Source organism: Rattus rattus, chromosome 8 (genome assembly GCF_011064425.1).
Source record: "Rattus rattus isolate New Zealand chromosome 8, Rrattus_CSIRO_v1, whole genome shotgun sequence".
In the NCBI taxonomy this organism is placed as follows: Eukaryota; Metazoa; Chordata; class Mammalia; order Rodentia; family Muridae; genus Rattus; species Rattus rattus.
The window spans coordinates 34,229,783-34,249,299 of record NC_046161.1 but is presented as its reverse complement, the minus strand read 5'-3'; the positions used below and the strand labels follow the sequence as shown (position 1 = coordinate 34,249,299).

Here is a 19,517-nt window from a genome sequence, read left to right as displayed (position 1 = left end):
TAATCAAAATACTTCATTTTACCACAAGCAGAGAGGAAATGATTAGTCAAAAAGCTGACAACAATGTTTGGAGTCCTATCTAAGTCATGGAGTCCCCAGGGAGTGGCAGTAAGGTGGGATGAAGGGCTCCTACATCCAGACATTGAGGAAGAGTAGGGCAGAAAGGATATTGAAGCTCAGCTGTGTCCTACCCCAGTAACACTGATTTATCCCTATCAAAAATGAGCCATTATTTACACAAAGATTTACACTCTGTGCTGTGTTTAGTTCTTATGGTGGGCATTTGCATTAGCATGCATCATGACTACAGACCCCCATACAATCAAATCACTGGCATCACTTTTCTCTGATTTTAGAAATAATACTTCTCTTTTGACAGCATTACTCAGTATATTATAGGGGATTTAAAACAAGCTATTTTTCTATGGTATTCTATTTGTTAAAGGTGCTACATTCTCAGGTATGAATTATCAGTGGGTAGACCCAATGTTCTAGGAAAAAGGCATATCAAGACCATATATCTATTCAGAGATTCATGCTGGGTAAAATAATATCACAGAAAGTTTAGATTCATAAAAAAACTTGATTGCTGTATTGACACAAAGTTAATAATTTGGAAATCAAATCTGTAAAACAGTTAGTTTCATTGCAATAAGATACAAACTGTTTAGAAAGGGGCCTGGATATAATATTGGTGTACAGACACCTTTTTAAAAATTCTGTGACTTGTGGAGATCCTGGAAAGCAAAATTAGGATTGATTCTCTTCATTTGTACAGATCAGGTTGTCTGAGACTTTCTAAGGACAGATACGGACTTTGGGTACCTTCTCCATATCATTTAGCATGGCATCATCTGGTTTACATGTTTTTATCATCATAAATGCCTTTCCCGTGAGTAGTTTCTTTGGTTACATTTGTGGCTGAATTCACTAAGGCTTTCACGCCTTGTGCCTGAATCTCTGTTGTCTTGGATGGAATCATAACGCCTCTGGCTAGAGAGGAATCATGAAAAGGATTTTTTTATCTATATTGTTTGTTATTCTGAAAGCAAGCCCTCAGAATCAAAGCGTGTGGGAAGAAAGCACTTGGCAAATCCACTGGGGAGTGAAGTTTAATCAGAAAGAACTTGGGATGATTCATGTGATAACTTCAGTAACCAATAGAATTCTAAACAATTATATATACATACCCCATGCACATGTGTGCTGTACATTGCAGATTTCAACTTATCATGCTCACACAAGGGCAGATACTTTGTTAATATGCTGTTCTCTTGGACTTTTATCTCTTGCTTTCTGCAGATTCCAATTCTTGTGTGCTCCTACACAAGCAGCGAGTGCTTAGTCAGGATGAATTACCGTATACATGGTGAAGGAAATGTGGTGATTATTGGATATTTCCCTGCTTATGCGATCTACCCTCTCAACAAAACCACTGACTGGAGGATGCTTAAATTCAACAGAGATTTTATGGTTGAGTAAGTCCCTTACCGTTTATTCATTTTCAAGATTTGGCATTGACATGCCCTAGGGGAGGTACAGATTTAAGCTTCATTATTCTGAATGTTTACCCTAGTAAGATATATCCTCTCCTCCATTCCCAGATCTTTCTGCCGTCCTGTCTTTTTAATGACTCATCTGGTCCTTTAAGAGATAATGAATTTGGCATTTATTTCCTTTCTTCAAGAGTACTCACTGGAAATTTCCCCCATATTCTCAGCCATGCCTGTAACTCCTCAGTTTGGATGTTACCTATGTTAGCTCTGCAGGTGAAGGAATATAGAACAAAAAGAGTATTTGAGAGTATTCTAGAAATCTAGCTGTGTTCAGTGGGATAATGCTACTGTTGTTAGTGAACAACTATTTCCCTGGGTGAGGTTACAGTGACAAAGTCTGTATGTGCTGCAGAAAATTTGGGAATAGGAATGTCAGGATTAGAAATTGAGACCTACTGTCTGCTTTAGAAATACCTCCATCTGCCTCAGATTATTTTATCTAACTTTTAATATCTGTCTTCTGTGATAGCTTACTATGTTTACCTGTTTCCTGCATATAGATATGCACATATATGTATATATATGCACATATGCATATATATTTTTGTATATATTATATATGTAATGTGTATTTGTGGTCATGAATATATTTCTCTGCACATACTGAGTTTATTGTATTGGAGCATGTGAAAAATGTTTCTTGGCCTTTATGAGGGGCAAGATTAAGATCAGATAAGTTTGTTTGAGTTTTTTACATCCTGCTAAAGAGAAAAAAAATCATGCATATTAGTGTTAAAGGAAGACAGGTGTATTTTTTCCCAGACAGCCATGTCCATTGCTGTAGGCAACCACACAGTAAGTACCTGAAAATGAGGAGTGCAGCTTGCACTCAAGTCTGAACTCAGCAAGGGAAGGTGGGAATATACTTTCACGACTTTTCATGCAGGGACAAAGAGTGGAAATAAACCTAAAATAAACATGGAACTCAAGATTGATAATTGTTACTGTGTCATTACTGTGTCTGCTGAAAAGTGACTGTGGAAATAAGCCATTAATTCAGCAGTAGAAGAAGAACATGTTCAAGTGTACAATGTCACTTGAAATTAAGGATACTGTAATAGGTTTAGCTTTACCATAGGCAACTTGGGAAATTTAGAAATTGATGCCTGAACAAAATACTCTATAAAGAGTTTATTGGCCCAAGGGATCCTTGCTTACATCAAGGGAGATTAAAAGGCTGCATGGTCTTTCAGATGTTTCTACCTTGCACACTAAGATGGACAATGTTCTGGTTGACAGCAGATGCTATTTTTGTTTCTCATCCTATCCTTGGCTTTCCCGTATCAAAAGATCAGGCACCCCTCACTGTGCGTCATCTTGAATGCCACTTCAGGTGGTACCACAGCAGTCCCATCCCTGCAAACTTCACACTTGTAATTACATGAGCCTTCTGTGACTGTCTTGTTTAATATGTACAAGAAAAGACTGCTGTATAAATGTGATTTAGTACCCTATGATGTTAGAAATAATAAAATAAACTTAAAATGATAAATGCTATAAGAATAACATGTCTGATATAGGCAGCACATTGATTTTTCGCACAGTATTTTTCATTGAGATTGGGACATACGAAAACATATACACTTCAAGGTTTACAAGTGTTTTAAAACTTCAGTAAAATATTTTACATAGTAGTAAGAGACTTCATATGTTACTTGAAAGAGAAACCATTCTTTCTTAAGATAAATTTCTTCCAGTTATATCTGTAGCAGCATTAAGTGTAGTTGTCTTAATTATCATAAACACAAAACACCAAAAGTTTTGGAGCTAGCCTTATTTTCTCTGACACTAATTTGGTCAAATTTTGTAATTTTTTTTAACTTTTTAGTCAAATTAAGAAAATGGTAACTGAATATTTGATGTGGTCTGAATATAAATAATATGACCATCATCAGATTAAAACAGATTAAGTTACAGTAGTACATGTATGAACATTAGAGTATCATTCATGCATGATGGTTAATTTCCCTGCAAAACAATAACAGTTTCACCATGTATTGAAATACTATTCATTCACAATATCATAAAAAAAAAATCCAAATGACATTTTATGAGTTATGTATGCATTATGTATATCGATAACTTAAATTATTTATATATTGGAATATGAAATGTCATTTTACATTTTTTCTACTTCTCTGTGGATACTTTCCATTTATAGTATTTTGCAATTTTAAGGACATAAATATCTCCTTCTTGGTTATTTCAAAATATGTTACAATGTATTGTTTACCTTAAGTGCTTCTGATATTTCATGCTTAAGATATAAAATAACATGAACTTTTATTTCTCTAAAGTACATTTTTCAGTTTTCAAAATCACAGTTTTCAGGTATGGAAGATCTTTTGTGTTTTATTCAAAAAGAGTTTGCGCTAATTTAATTATGCATTGATACAGTTATATCAGTAATATATATGCACATTCCTTTATCATCGTGAGAGCAGTATCATTGCTATGGGAAATGTACAATGGTTAAATTATGGAATGTAATATATCTACTTTTAATTTTTGTCAGATTAATTATACAACTTATTGTAAACCATGTGCTCTCAAAACCAAGTATCTCACTGGGTATCATAGTTGTGCATCCCTTTAATATGAGCATTAGTGAGTTACAGATGGGTGTACCTTTGTTTTCAGGGCAAGTGTTATCTACACAGACAGGTGGAACACCAAAAAATTATACTGAATACTGTATTGCAATTATCTTTTTAAATTCTCTTAAGTGCCAGAGAAACAATGTAAGTAGACCTAGTAAAAATAGCACACTATGTAAATAGCTTTTGGTCAAAATTCTTGCATAGTACAGTTTGGGCAGGATATAAACAACCCTAGAGTTCCCCAAACTGTGATTGTTTCCCGATTTCCTCCCAGTTTCACAGAGGACCATTGTTCATTGTGTGTGTGTGTGTGTGTGTGTGTGTGTGTGTGTGTGTGTGTGTGTGTGTGTGAGAGAGAGAGAGAGAGAGAGAGAGAGAGAGAGAGAGAGAGAGAGAGAGAGAGAGAAACAGAGACATAAAATGTTTATTTACTTCATCTGGTCTACGTAAATGTAAAAAAAATTTAACATAACATCTTGAGGATTTTCAAATTTTTAATCTGCTAAATTCAATACTTGGTAGAGAATGAAGGGTTCTTGGAAAGTATCGTTATATTTTTAAAACTTTTTGAAAATGTGTTTTATGTAGATAGGTTGCTGAAGGATGATTAGTACATAGTAGACATCAATATATAGTGTAAACATATCATTTTTCTAGAGGTTACAGGGGTAAAAGTGGTGTTACATGTGGTGATAGAACTGACTGATGATGTCATTTAATATCAAAGCTTCTCTATTTAGTTTTTTTCCATATAACCTACTGCTGAAAGTGAGGTACTGAAATAACTCATTACATCTGTGCTGTGGTTAATCTGTCTTTGAAATCTACTACTGTTTCATTAGTGAAATTGGGTACTTCTGTGTTGGATGTGTGCATGTTTAAGGGTGTAATACCCTATTCTTTTTTATTTTTTTTATTTTTTATTTTTATTTTTTTATTAACTTGAGTATTTCTTATATACATTTCGAGTGTTATTCCCTATTCTTGAATTTTTTTCTTTAATGTATATAAAGTATGTTTGATTGGTCCCTTTGAATAGGTTGGTTTTATATCTATCCTTTTACATCTCTGGATAGCTATGCCAACTTAGATTCTTCTTCTTAATGTTTTCATTTCTAATTTATGCCTACCAAAAACTTTCCTGCCCTACAGTAATGACAGTCCTACCCTAATGCTTCTCCCCTTGATCTGTGCCACCATTTCTTTCAAAAAGAGCAGAGATATCACTGAAACACAGGCAGCATAACAAGACACAATAAGACTGGGCACAAACACATATCAAGGGTGAGTGAGTTAAACCAATAGGAGGAAATGTGATAGAGACCAAAACAAAAGAGTCATAGACATTCTGACTCCCTTTCTATTAGTCCCACAATATTACCTAGGTAAGAACCATAAAATATATGGTTAGGATTTAGCCCTTATTTTCTTCTGTAGCCTGTGTTCTTCGATTGTCTGAAACTCCACTCTCTCTTCTAATTTTTCCTCCTCTTTCACAGGGCTCCTAGAGCTCCAAGAGGAAGGAGCCAGTGGAGATCTCCAGTTTGAGCTCTCTCCACACATAATGTTTGACTGTGGGTCTCTGCATCTGCTCTCATTAGCTGCCAGTGGGGGCTTCTCTTATTACAAATGACCTAGGCATGTGTATGAATACAGCAAAATATCATTGGTGATCATTCTACTACATTTTTCCCTAACCTATGTCTCTGAGCTCTGCAGTCTCTGGTTCCTAGTCATTTGGACTATGACAAGCATGAGCTCTCTTGCCTGGTGGAGGCCTCAAATTTTACCAATCACTGGTTAGCCATTCCCACACCTTCTGCCTCTCGATAGCCTTATTACAGGCATCTTACAGGCAAGATACATTTAGGCTGAAGGTTTTGTAGCATTGATGTCCCAGAACCAGATCTTGAATATTTGCCTGGTTATAGACATGGATTGTTTTAACTCAGTATCTTCCTTTACTAGAGATCCTCATTAGAATCCTACTAATTACCCTTGTAGAATTCTGGAAGCTTTCACTGCACTAGGTTTACTCATCACTGCCCAGATATCCCCCAGTTCCATTTAGCTTGCCTTGTATTCTCTTCCTTCATATCTTTCCCAACCACTACCTCATCAGTCCTGTTCCCAACCCCACCTGCACACAGTCCACCCACAAAATGTATTCCATTTCCTCTTCCCATGGAGATCCATGCATCCACATAGAGCCGTTCTTGTTACTTAACCTGAGTCTGTGGATTGAAGCAGGATGATCCTTGACATATAAATTAATTTCCACGTATATGTGTGTACATATCAGTTTATCTTTCTTCATATGGGTTGCCTCACTCAGCATAATATTTTTCTAGTTATATAAACTTGCCTGAGTTTTTCATAATGTCTTTTTTTTTTCTCGGAGCTGGGGACCGAACCCAGGGCCTTGCGCTTGCTAGGCAAGTGCTCTACCACTGAGCCAAATCCCCAACCCCAATAATGTCTTTTTTTAATAGCTGAATAATATTCAATTGAATAAATATAGTCCATTATCTTTATTAATTCTTCAGCTGAACATCTTGATTTTTTCGAGTGTGTGGCTATTATGAATAAGGAGCAATGTACATGGTTGAGCAAGTGTCCTTGTGATATAATAAAGCATTCTTTGGGTATATGCCCAAAAGTGATATGGCTGGGTCTTAAGGTAGGTCAATTCCCAGTTTTTGAAGGAATTGCCATATTATTTTCCACAGTAGCTTTACAAATTTGTACTCACACCACCAACAGTGGAGTGTTCCCCTTGCTCCAAATTCTCACCGGTATGTGCTATCTCTTGTGTTTTTGATTATAGTCCTTCTGACAGGTATAAGATGGTATCCCGATGTCACTTTAATTAGTATTATCCTGGTGGCTAAATATGTTGAAAATTCTTTAACTGCTTCCTAACTAGTTTCCTGTTTTCCTCTTTTGAGAATCTTCTCTGGCTCTGTGCTCTGCCTTTTACTTAGAATAATTGGCTGCTCAATATCTAGTTTCTTGTCATATTTGTATATTTTGAATATTACTACTCTATCAGATTAGGAGTTGGTGAAGATCGTTTTCCATTCTGTACACTGGTTTGTCATTTTGACAGTATCCTTTGCCTCACAGAAAACTCAGTGTCAAGAGTTCCCACTTACAAATTGTCAGTATTATTGCCAGTGCTAGCTATAGGTGTTCTTTTTAAAACGTCATCTCCTGTGTCAATTATTTCAAGGCAATTCCCCTCTTTTATCCTTTGTTGGATTCAGTGTACCTAGTTTTATATTAAAGTTTTTGGTCAATTTTGCTTTATTTTCTACAGTGTGATAAATATCACTCAATTTGCATTCATCTATATGCAGACATTAGTTAGACCAACACAATGTTTTGGAAATGCTTTTTTTTGGTTTTCATTGTGTATTTCTGGATTATATAATAAAAATCTGTCATCCTTAGATGTGTGGTTTTATCTGTGGTTCTTCAATTTGATTCTATTGATCAACAAATATGTTTCTTTGCCAATGTCACAAAATGGTTTCTTACCATACCTCTGCAGTACACCTTGAAATCAGGGATGCTGGTACCTCCAGAAATAATTTTCTTCTTCAACAATGTTTTAGATATCTAGGGATTTTTGTTTTTCTACAACAAATTATATTTGTTCTTTCAAGGTCTATAAAGAATTGAAATTGTGTTGGAATTTAGATGGGTATTGCATTTAATCTCTTGATTGCTTTTGGTAGTGTGATCAGGTTTACTATCTTGATCCCACTTATCCATGTTCATGAGATATTGTTCCATGTTCTGATAGGATCTTCAATTTATTTCTCCAAAGGCTTGAAATTTTTATCATATAAGTCTTTCCTTTAGTTGGTTAGAATTCCTCCAAGTTATTTTGTACTATTTGTGGATATTGTTGATGATGTTGCTTACTCCGATTTATCTCTCAGTCCATTTGTACTTTGTATGTGGGGGAGATACTGTTTTTCTTTTCTTTTTTCTTTAATCTTGTATCCAATCACTTTGCTTACAGTATTTATTGTCTGTGGAAATTCCCTGCTAGGATTTTTGGGGTCACTTATGTATATTATTATCTGCAAATAGTGATTCTTTCAATTATTCTTCTTTTTAAGCAGTATCCCTTAAATTTCCTTTGGTGGTCTTATTGCTCTTGCTAGAATATAAAGTACTATACTAAATAATGTGGAGAGAATTACAGCCTTATTTTTTCCTTATTTTATTATAAATGTTTTAAATCACTCACCATTTAATTTGATGTTGGCTATATGCAGTAAAATACCTTTATTAAATAGAAGTGTCTCATGAGTTTCTCTCTCTCTCTCTCTCTCTCTCTCTCTCTCTCTCTCTTTCTCTCTCTCTCTCTCTTTCTTCCCAGTCAGTTTAAATTTTAAGTATATTTACTTTGAAGACTTTTCCATCTTTAACCCTAATTTGGGATCTGTCATTGGATATGAATTATATTTCATGGAAATAGTAGAAACATGAGTACTTTTATCTTATTCAATCTATTTATCTTGTCTCCTCATTGTTTTTTTTTGAACATAAATATTGAGGTGCATTATTGAATGGCATTTAATAATTATGTCATTTTTGTTAGTTTGCTTTTAATTATTATAGCATAATTTTGTTATTTTGATTTCTGGCATTCTTTATTGTTCTCTCTGCCATGTTTGATATTTTATCCCATTCTATAGAACTAACTACTCCTTCATATATCTTTACAGAACTTGTACAGTGATCATGATTTTGTTCAATCTCATTTATGATGAAAAATTTGACTTAACTTTCATTATGACTGAAAGTTTTACTGTATTGTATAGTTTAAGGGAGCACTGATGCTGTTTTTTTAACTCATTGAATATCAGCCCAATCCCTGGTGATTTCTAGTATCTACTGAAAGAATCTTGTGCTATTCTGAAGGACCACTCTTTGAATATTACTTGAGCTTTCTCATTTGCAGCATCGTATGTCTCTTCTTTGTTCCTTATATTAACCATCACTATTGTTTTATAACATGGAAAATTTCTTTTGTGGTATGACACATTGGACATTCTGAAAAATTAAATAGACATAACACACATATAGAAATTCCAATCAAAAGCTAAATGAAAACATATTCTTCTCTGCAGCTTATGAAATTTTCTCCAAAATACCACATATTACGATAAAAGCAAGCCTCTAAAATACAGGAAAACTGAAATTACATATTGCACTTTACCAGACTACCAGGGACAATATCAAAATATAAACAACCACAGAAAGAAAAGAAAGGAAAGAAAGAACAAAAGAAAGAAAAGAAAAATAAGAAAGAAAGAGAGAAAGAAAGGGAGAAAGAAAGAAAGAAAGAAAGAAAGAAAGAAGAAAGGAAGAAAGGAAGAAAGGAAGAAAGAAAGAAAGAAAGAAAGAAGAAAGAAAGAAAGAAAGAAAGAAAGAAAGAAAGAAAGAAAGAAGGAAAGACAGAAAGAAAGGAAGGAAGGTAGGTAGGTAAATCTGTGGAAGCTAAGTAACAAAAATCTAAGCCAAAATTGACTGAAGGAAGAAATCAAGAAGGAAACTGAAATTCCTAGAATGGAATGAAACTAAAATCACAACACATCAGAATCTCAAAATCTATAGCACACAATGAAAGTTTTTTTTTTTTTTTATTAACTTGAGTATTTCTTATGTACATTTGAGTGTTATTCCCTTTCCGGTTTCGAACAACATCCCTCCTCCCCCCTTCCTTATGGGTGTTCCCCTCCCCACCCTCCCCCCATTGCCGCCCTCCCCCCGACAGTCTAGTTCACTGGGGGGTTCAGTCTTAGCAGGACCCAGTCTTAGCTTCCCCTTCCACTGGTGCTCTTACTAGGATATTCATTGCTACCTATGAGGTCAGAGTCCAGGGTCAGTCCATGTATAGTCTTTAGGTAGTGGCTTAGTCCCTGGAAGCTCTGGTTGCTTGGCATTGTTGTACATATGGGGTCTCAAGCCCCTTCAAGCTCTTCCAGTTCATTTCTGATTCCTTCAACGGGGTCCCGTTCTCAGTTCAGTGGTTTGCTGCTGGCATTCGCCTCTGTATTTGCTGTATTCTGGTGTGTCTCTCAGGATCAATCTACATCCGGCTCCTGTCGGTCTGCACTTCTTTGCTTCATCCATCTTGTCTAATTGGGTGGCTCTATATGTATGGGCCACATGTGGGGCAGGCTCTGAATGGGTGTTCCTTCAGTCTCTGTTTTAATCTTTGCCTCTCTCTTCCCTGCCAATGGTATTCTTGTTCCCCTTTTAAAGAAGGAGTGAAGCCTTCACATTTTGATCATCCGTCTTGAGTTTCATTTGTTCTAGGCAACTAGGGTAATTCAAGCATTTGGGCTAATAGCCACTTATCAGTGAGTGCATACCATGTATGTCTTTCTGTGATTGGGTTAGCTCACTCAGGATGATATTTTCCAGTTCCAACCATTTGCCTACGAATTTCATAAACTCGTTGTTTTTGATAGCTGAGTAATATTCCATTGTGTAGATGTACCACATTTTCTGTATCCATTCCTCTGTTGAAGGGCATCTGGGTTCTTTCCAGCTTCTGGCTATTGTAAATAAGGCTGCGATGAACATAGTGGAGCATGTGTCTTTTTTATATGTTGGGGCATCTTTTGGGTATATGCCCAAGAGAGGTATAGCTGGATCCTCAGGCAGTTCAATGTCCAATTTTCTGAGAAACCTCCAGACTGATTTCCAGAATGGTTGTACCAGTCTGCAACCCCACCAACAATGGAGGAGTGTTCCTCTTTCTCCGCATCCTCGCCAGCATTTGCTGTCACCTGAGTTTTTGATCTTAGCCATTCTCACTGGTGTGAGGTGAAATCTCAGGGTTGTTTTGATTTGCATTTCCCTGATGACTAAAGATGTTGAACATTTCTTTAGGTGTTTTCTCAGCCATTCGGCATTCCTCAGCTGTGAATTCTTTTTTTAGCTCTGAACCCCATTTTTAATAGGTTATTTGTCTCCCTCTGGGCGGTCTAACTTTTTGAGTTCTTTGTATATTTTGGATATAAGGCCTCTATCTGTTGTAGGATTGGTAAAGATCTTTTCCCAATCTGTTGGTTTGCCGTTTGTCCTGACCACAGTGTCCTTTGCCTTACAGAAGCTTTGTAGTTTTATGAGATCCCATTTGTCGATTCTTGATCTTAGAGCATAAGCCATTGGTGTTTTGTTCAGGAAATTTTTCCAGTGCCCATGTGTTCCAGATGCTTCCTAGTTTTTCTTCTATTAGTTTGAGTGTGTCTGGTTTGATGTGGAGGTCCTTGATCCACTTGGACTTAACTCAAATAAATCATAGCCTTCCTCTACACAAAAGAGAAACAAGCCGAGAAAGAAAATGCTAACGACACCCTTCATAATAGACCCAAATAATATAAAGTACCTCGGTGTGACTTTAACCAAGCAAGTAAAAGATTTGTACAACAAGAACTTCAAGACTCTGAAGAAAGAAATTGAAGAAGACCTCAGAAGATGGAAAGATCTCCCATGCTCATGGAATGGCAGGATTAATATAATAAAAATGGCCATTCTGCCAATAGCGATCTACAGATTCAATGCAATCCCCATCAAAATACCAATCCAATTCTTCAAAGAGTTAGACAGAACAATTTGCAAATTCATCTGGAATAACAAAAAACCCAGGATAGCTAAAACTATCCTCAACAATAAAAGGACTTCAGGGGGAATCGCTATCCCTGAACTCAAGCAGTATTACAGAGCAATAGTGATAAAAACTGCATGGTATTGGTACAGAGACAGACAGATAGACCAATGGAATAGAATTGAAGACCCAGAAATGAACCCACACACCTATGGTCACTTGATTTTTGACAAAGGAGCCCAAACCATCCAATGGAAAAAAGATAGCATTTTCAGCAAATGGTGCTGGTTCAACTGGAGGTCAACATGTAGAAGAATGCAGATCGATCCATGCTTATCACCCTGTACAATGAAAGCTTTTATAAGAGGAATGATTTTGGCACTTGAATCCAAATCAAAAAGGTTTGGAGATCAAAAATTAATAACTTTATGAGATACCTGAAAGCCTAAAATATATAAGAACAATCAATAGTCATAAAGGTAAGTGGGAAGAGTTCATTAAAATCTGGACAGAAATCTATGAAGAAGAACTAAAATATCAACACAGAGAATGAAAAAAAAACAATAGTAATAATGATAAAAATTTAGCCAAGGTAACAAAAGAAGAAGAGATATTCAAGATGGAAGCAAGATGTTACAATAGACACTGAGAACATTCAAGGAATCATAAACATATGTTTAAAATATATATATCCTCTAAATTGGAAATTTTTAAAGAAATAAATGCATTTTAAGATATACATATGACTTACCAATAGAAAATATGAATGAAGGTAATAATTCAAGTAGACCTATAGCATTGAAAAAGATCCAAATATCAACTTAAAAATCCCCTGCCAAAAAGGCTCAAGTTTGAGATAGTCAGTGCACATTTCTATCAGTCCTTCAAGGATCTAGTAACACTAATATGTATTTAATTATTATAAAAAACTGAAAAAGAAAGAACATTTTCTTTGGAAAATGGTATTAACCTGATTTCAGAAACAGACAAAAAAATCCTATCAAAAAATAAAATAAAAAAAGGAAAATTATAGGACAACCTATTTTGAACATAGACACAAATAAATGTATGAAAACTTAATCCAATAACATGCTAAAATGGCTAAGCACTGTGACCATGTTGGCCTCATTGAAAAGATGCGAGACTGATTCAACACCTTTAAATCAATTAATGTAACCCACCTTATAAACAGACTAAAGTACAGGGAAAAAACTGATCACCTGTTTGAATCGATTAAAGCCCTCTCCCAAAATCCAGCATCATTTCATGATAAACATCTAGAAGTAAATGATGAAACAAAGAATGTACCTCAATTTAATAAAAAAAATTGTTTTAAAAACCAATAGACAACATCATAAGATACAAAGGAAAACACAGTATACATCTCTGAACTTTTGAACAAGACAAGGTTACCCATTCTCACCTCTTCTCTTCAACGTAGATTTAGAATTGCTATTGAGGGAATAAAACAGGTGAAGTAGTAAAGAGACCACAGATAAGAAAAGAAGAACTAAACTGATCTTTACTTGTAGGTGTTATGATAAATTACACGAACAATCTTACAGAGTGTTTAAGAACTCTAATAAAGCTGATGCAGAATTACAACAGAAACCTGTGAGCCTTCCAATGTACAAATAATAAACAGAGAAAGAAATAAAAAAGCTCTCAAAATAGCTCTCAATAAAATATTTCTGAATGAACAAACCTAGAAAAAGAAATAAAGTATTAATAAAGAACATAAAGAAATAAGGAATACGACATAGATAAATTTTACCTAAAATTACAGATGTTAGAAGTATCTACTAATACTGAGCTCATTAATCAGTAGCATTAATTATGGTGAAAATGTGTAGGATTGTGAGTTTCTTGTCTACTTAGCCACAGGACACAGCTGCTTGAGGAAAGGGACAAGGCTCTGAGGCTGCGGAAGCCCAGTCTGAAACATAGAAAATCTGGACATGGTTCCAGTGTCCTTGGACTACAACAAAGACAGGTCAGTGGAGTTCTCAGACCCTTGGACACACAGGCACTGCTGGGAGCAGCAGAAGAGCAGAGAACAGTGGAGGTCCTCGGGATGTGTATGGCCATGGGCCAGGAGAGAAAGGGGGAGCTCCTGCTAGTTCCATTGGGAAGAGTACTTGGCTTGATAAGCAGCAGGTTTGGTGGAAGTTTTGGCTGGTCATTCAGAGAGGCCTTCTATAGGAGATTAGACTGCAACTCAATAGCTGAAAACCTTTTCCATGGCTCCCCATGGCAGATCTCAATGAAAACAGGCAAACCATGGTTCTGAATTGTTTATTGTCATGGCAGAAGACTGATGTGTAAAAAAAAAAACCCCACTTTTCAAGGTGGGCGTAGGATTAAATACCTTTTCCAGAGAGGAATATCTGGGAAGGAAAGCTTATCGGAGAAGCCCTCCAATCATCTAAATTGCTAACTTGCAGAGAGACCTCTGTCTTGAGCCTACCTGAGTTGTGGTCATATCTCTTTTATATGAGAAGCATGTATGTCATGTTTGTTCTAAGTCAGGAGTCTGTTATGGGAAGGGGAATCATCTAAGCCTGAGGATTATGTCCACCAGGTTTCTCAGTCTTGAACATCTCTACTTTACCAAATGTGTTGGCATGGATTTACAGCCCATAAACTGTACATCCTACCAAATCAATCTCCACATTCAAGGCAACACTCATCAAAACATGAATAGCTAACATTACAGAAATTGATGTATGTTTATTTTTCTAATGAAAACACAAAAGTCCCCAAATAGACAAATACAATCCTGAACAAAACAAAAAAATTAGATATTTGAAGCCCAGTTTTCATGTTATATTTTAGAGCTACAATAACAAAAACAGAATTGAAAACAGACCCATGAGCAAAGGAGTAGAATTGAGAACACCTACAATCATATATAAAGGAAGACTGATAGAAACACTATACGTTTGTCAAAGAAAACAATAGTACATATTGGTCAAAACACAGAAACCTGGGAACAGAAAAGATGGCTTAGTGGTTAAGAGCAATGACTCCTCCTCCTGGGTAGTGAGTTCAATTCGCAGCAACCACATGGTGTCTCAGGACCATCAGAAATGTTATCTGATGTCCTTTTTTGTTGTCTCTGAAAACAGCTACCAGTACTCACATACATAAAGTAAATAAAGCTTTTTAAGAAAAAAATATAAAAAGAAAGACAGAACTTTAAAAATACTGACCATACTGAATAGCTACAGGTAGAATGATGAAACTATGTTTATATCTTTCCTCCCATGCAAATTCAAGTTCAATGTATCAAGGACCACAACATAACACCCAAACATACAGGCTAAAATTGTTGCTCTTGGTTACATCCTAAAATTTGATGGTAAGACTCTATTATTTGAGAAAGCATACACTTGAAAAAAAGTATAAAGAAAACTCCAACAGGAATGGACCAGAAAGCTTGATCCGTGCAGGTTACCTTTTACAATTCCAGAAGGTGCTATGCAAACTGCCAATGGAAAAAGGTAATAACCAAGCACATGCAACTATGAACTATTTAAACTACAACAGTAAATGCCATGTTAACAGGAACATTTAGTTGGTATTAACAGGATAACCCAGATTAATCTGAAAAGACTGATTCTTCATTGAAGGTTTTCTTCCTTCAGGGTACTCTGGAGGGGAAATTCCACAGAATTTTCTTAATGATTGATGGGTAAGGAGTGCAGCTACTGTGTATGGTGCCTTTGGAAAAATAGTTGTGTTCTATATTAAAAATCAGATTGAGTAATTCATAAGCAGCAAGTCATGAAGATTTGCTCCATCATGGTCCCTGTTTGTTCCTATCTCCCAGCTCCTACCTTAATTTCCTGCCATGGTTTCCTGTGATTTTGGACCTGTATGCAAGGTGAGTGCCTACAATCCCAGGTGAGTTGATTCTGTGGTGTTCCTTTTGGTGTGTTTGACCCCAGGCTTCTAAAATCCTCCCACCGCCTCTTTTGCAGGATTCCACAAGTTCCATGTACTGTTTGGCTGTGGTTCTCTGAATCTCTAGTATAAATTGGGATAGTTGTAGGTGCAATCAGGTCAGTGAAGTTTGGAGAGCAAATATATTGGAAGAGACAACTCAAAATCTGGGCATCTTGGAGACAAGCAAGAAAATTAGTGCAATAAAAAATTCTAGGATTCTGCAAGTTGACCTTAGATAAGAATTGTAGCAATGGGAGATATGCAGCCTAAACTGTACATCTCCTGTAACCAGTCAAGACTTTTGGTGGAGAAATTGGGATTCTAACCCTGACACAAAACCTTCAACCTACAATTTGCCATGCCTAAAAGAAGTAGAGTAGATGGAACAGAAATTGTTAGTTGGTTAACAAATGATTGGTCTAGCTTGAAATCTATGCCATTAGAGGGAGCCTACCACAGACATGGCCTGGAAGGCCAAGACCTGAATCTAGATAGCTCAAACTTCAAGGATAAAACCAAATACTGCCGTAGACGACCCAGGGGAGTGTGTCAGCAGAGGGACCAAGGCTTGGATTTCAGGAAGAGAACGGATTCAGCGTGACAGACAGACACAGACTCGAGGTGTGTGCTGCTGCAAGTAGCTTTCCTTCTTGGCACAGATTTAAGCAGTTAGCACAGGTAAATCATAACTGACAGTCATCCAGCTCTTATTCATTACCCCACCAATGTCCCTTGCAAGGAGGAAAGTAGAACATACAGTTTTCAGCCTCAAACAATAGTTTAGAAAACTGAAGTTATACTACCAGATTTGTGGGCACCAGGTAGGCATTCATCATTTATCTTTGTTTTAATAAAGTTTAAACTCTATATTTATGGCCCCTCAGATTAATAAGGAAATTTTTGTAACTGTAGTTAACTCTTGATAAGTTTGTTCAACTTGTTGGAACCTGTCTATGATCTTTTTAAAAGAATCATTACTGTTTTGAATCATGCTAAACAAAACTTTTCCAAAAGGGGGGAAAGGCTTTTCTGGAACAGTTATGTTGTTAGTAACTGCAATTAATTTCTCTCCTATTTACTGGGAGCTAATGGATACAGCAGTTGAATTCATCGCAGCCGTTGAGTTTATCAGTATCATGATGGTGTGAGATGTTTCCATCTATGAACTTTCAGTTCCTGAGACATCTAAAGGTGCATGACCATGTTCCCACACTGCTTTATTTTTAAAATCAGATATTGTTGACAGGCTTAAAGTTGCTAAGGTCACCAAGGCTAAAACACAAAAGGCACCTCCACCACAAGCATAGACCCTAGTCATCATCTATTTGTAGGGAGACTGTCAGGAACCTCCAGGACGCCAAGCCATTCTAGGCACATGCCTCTGTTCTGGATAGAAACAAAGCATAAGAGCTTCATGTCACAGAGACTCTACTGGAGTGGGTATGGCATTTCCCAGTTTTTTGTTTTTAAGATGAAGCTCCAGGATATCTTGCCTGATGGTATGGAGGGACTTCAGGATCAGCCTAAAAAAAAATAGGATAGATTAATAATACAACAATCACGAGCCCTAACCCTATGGCTGCAAAGATGGAATACTGAATCCAATTCAGTATTAGGATTCAAAGCTTTTAAACTTTTAGTGAACGATGCTGCAAGTTTATCCATGTTCCAGGCATCTAAACGTCTCTGACTCATGGCTGTAATCTGTTCCTGCAATTGCTGCATGTCATAAGAAATATTTGTAAGATGTAGAGTAGATGGAACAGAAATTGTTAGTTGGTTAACAAATGATTGGTCTAGCTTGAAATCTATGCCACTAGAGGGAGCCTACCACAGACATGGCCTGGAAGGCCAAGACCCTGAATCTAGATAGCTCAAACTTCAAGGATAAAACCAAATGCAAATGTCAAGAAACAGTCAATGAAATGACTAAAAATAAGATGCTACTATTTTCATAGATGGTCATTGCCACAATGACCCATAACAAAGTATGAAAAATTAGAAACAAAAGAGTGTTCTTGACTGAATGTAACATAACGATCATACTCTCTCCCTTCCAGGGATCACTGTAAAAGGAAAAAAAAAATATCTGTAAGAGCTAGAGGTGATGTGAAACTATATGGAAACATCCAGACATAGCAAGGAAGCTCCATTTAGGAACATACCACAATTGTGTCAGCATGTACTACATCTGTATCAGCCCAGACCAGAAAGAATCTCAGTAAGCAGAAGGGAGATGAGCAAACAAGCTCATATACAGCTACAGAGTGAGTGGCAATTTTATGCAATGAAAGAGGATAACACAATTTTCTTTAAGGATGTGTACTTCAAAGGCTGACCACATTTCAGCAGATGGTCATGCATCCAAGAATGCTTGAACAATACAAATTCGTCTTAAAGAGTTATATTTAAGGAAAAAGAGTTAGATGGGCAGAAACTAAGATATACCTTAGGAGAGTTAGCAAAGATGAGTATATGAACATATGAGTTTGTCAAAATTCTAGATTATTAGAAAACTTTAAAAATCCTCTCACTCTGAATCTGACAGACAATAAGAAAGAGAAAACACTTGACTTCATTATCATGGGAGAGAATTTCCCAAATTAGACCATGACAGTATAGATATTAAGACCAAAAATTAAAGGACTTGTGTAATGCTACACAATTTTACTCCCTGTATTTTAGAGGTAGAGCCACAGGAATTTCTCTGAGTTGAGGCCATGTTTCACGAAAGAGCAATTTCAAGAATAGCTAAGTGTAGAAAGAGATACACTGTCAAAAAGGACAGATATTTAAAAGGACTCCATGGAAGAAAGAAACAATGCAAAATAGAAAGAAAGGGAGGGAAGGAAGGAGGAAAGAAGGAAGCAAGAGAGAAGAAAGAAAGAGAAGAGGAGAGCAAAGTAAAACAAAGGAGGGAGGAAGGGACATGCTAAGGGAGAACAAAAATTAAGATATTGGACTGCAGAAAATTAAGATTAGTGTATAAAAATTGAGACCTTCATAGAGAAAAAGAGAGGATCTACTACACAGCTGAGAGAGGGATAAGGAATGGAGTATGTAAATAACTCCACAAATTTTATCATCAAATTAAAACTTGTTTAAGATAGAATATTATCCCAGTCAAAATATCAAGTTACAAAAGTAATGAAAGGTGACATATGAATGTGAGCTTGGGAAAAGGGGAAAACACGATCACTGCTGATAGCACTGTAAATTAATCCAGCAGTTGAATTTATTCTTTGATAACTGTTCCTTCAATTAACATCTCAATTAAACAGTTTGAGAATTATACTTACTGGACGTTTCTCTGTGTTGGATACTCTGATTTAATTCTTTGTCCAATGAAGAGTTTGCAACACACTTTCTTTTCTGCTGGTGTTATCTCCTCTCTACACCTTCAATCTCAACTCCACACAACATGTTTCCATTGAAGTGACTACAAAGTCAGTCTTGTTTTGTTTCCTGGGACTTTTAAGTTCTTAAATATGAAAAGACGTCTGGACACGTTGCCCATTTTTGCATGTATGCATTTGATATTTTGCGTTGATTTCATCATAGGATGAGAAAATAGGGACAAACATCAATTTCCTGTCTGCTACTTTCTAGTTACACCAGGATCTCATGGAAATACGTTTTTGCATGGAAGCCCATTTTGCTTTTTTATTTCTTTCTTACACGATAAATCACAAAATGCAATTTTTGCTCCGTATTCCAATTTATCCTATTAGTCTAGGAGTAACACCATTTATATCTTTTCCATGTATATATTTGGAA

General features: G+C 36.2%; 1 protein-coding gene across 1 annotated transcript in view; it reads left to right on the top strand.

Annotated features, from left to right (window-relative positions):
• Window positions 1-1,263: 1,263 nt before the first annotated feature.
• Window positions 1,264-19,517, top strand: part of LOC116906775 (vomeronasal type-2 receptor 116-like) — a 37,258-nt gene continuing 19,004 nt past the window's right edge. The window contains exon 1 of the mRNA XM_032909622.1: window positions 1,264-1,478. Coding sequence (XP_032765513.1) covers window positions 1,264-1,478 — 215 coding nt within the window. The remainder of the gene's footprint in view (window positions 1,479-19,517) is intronic.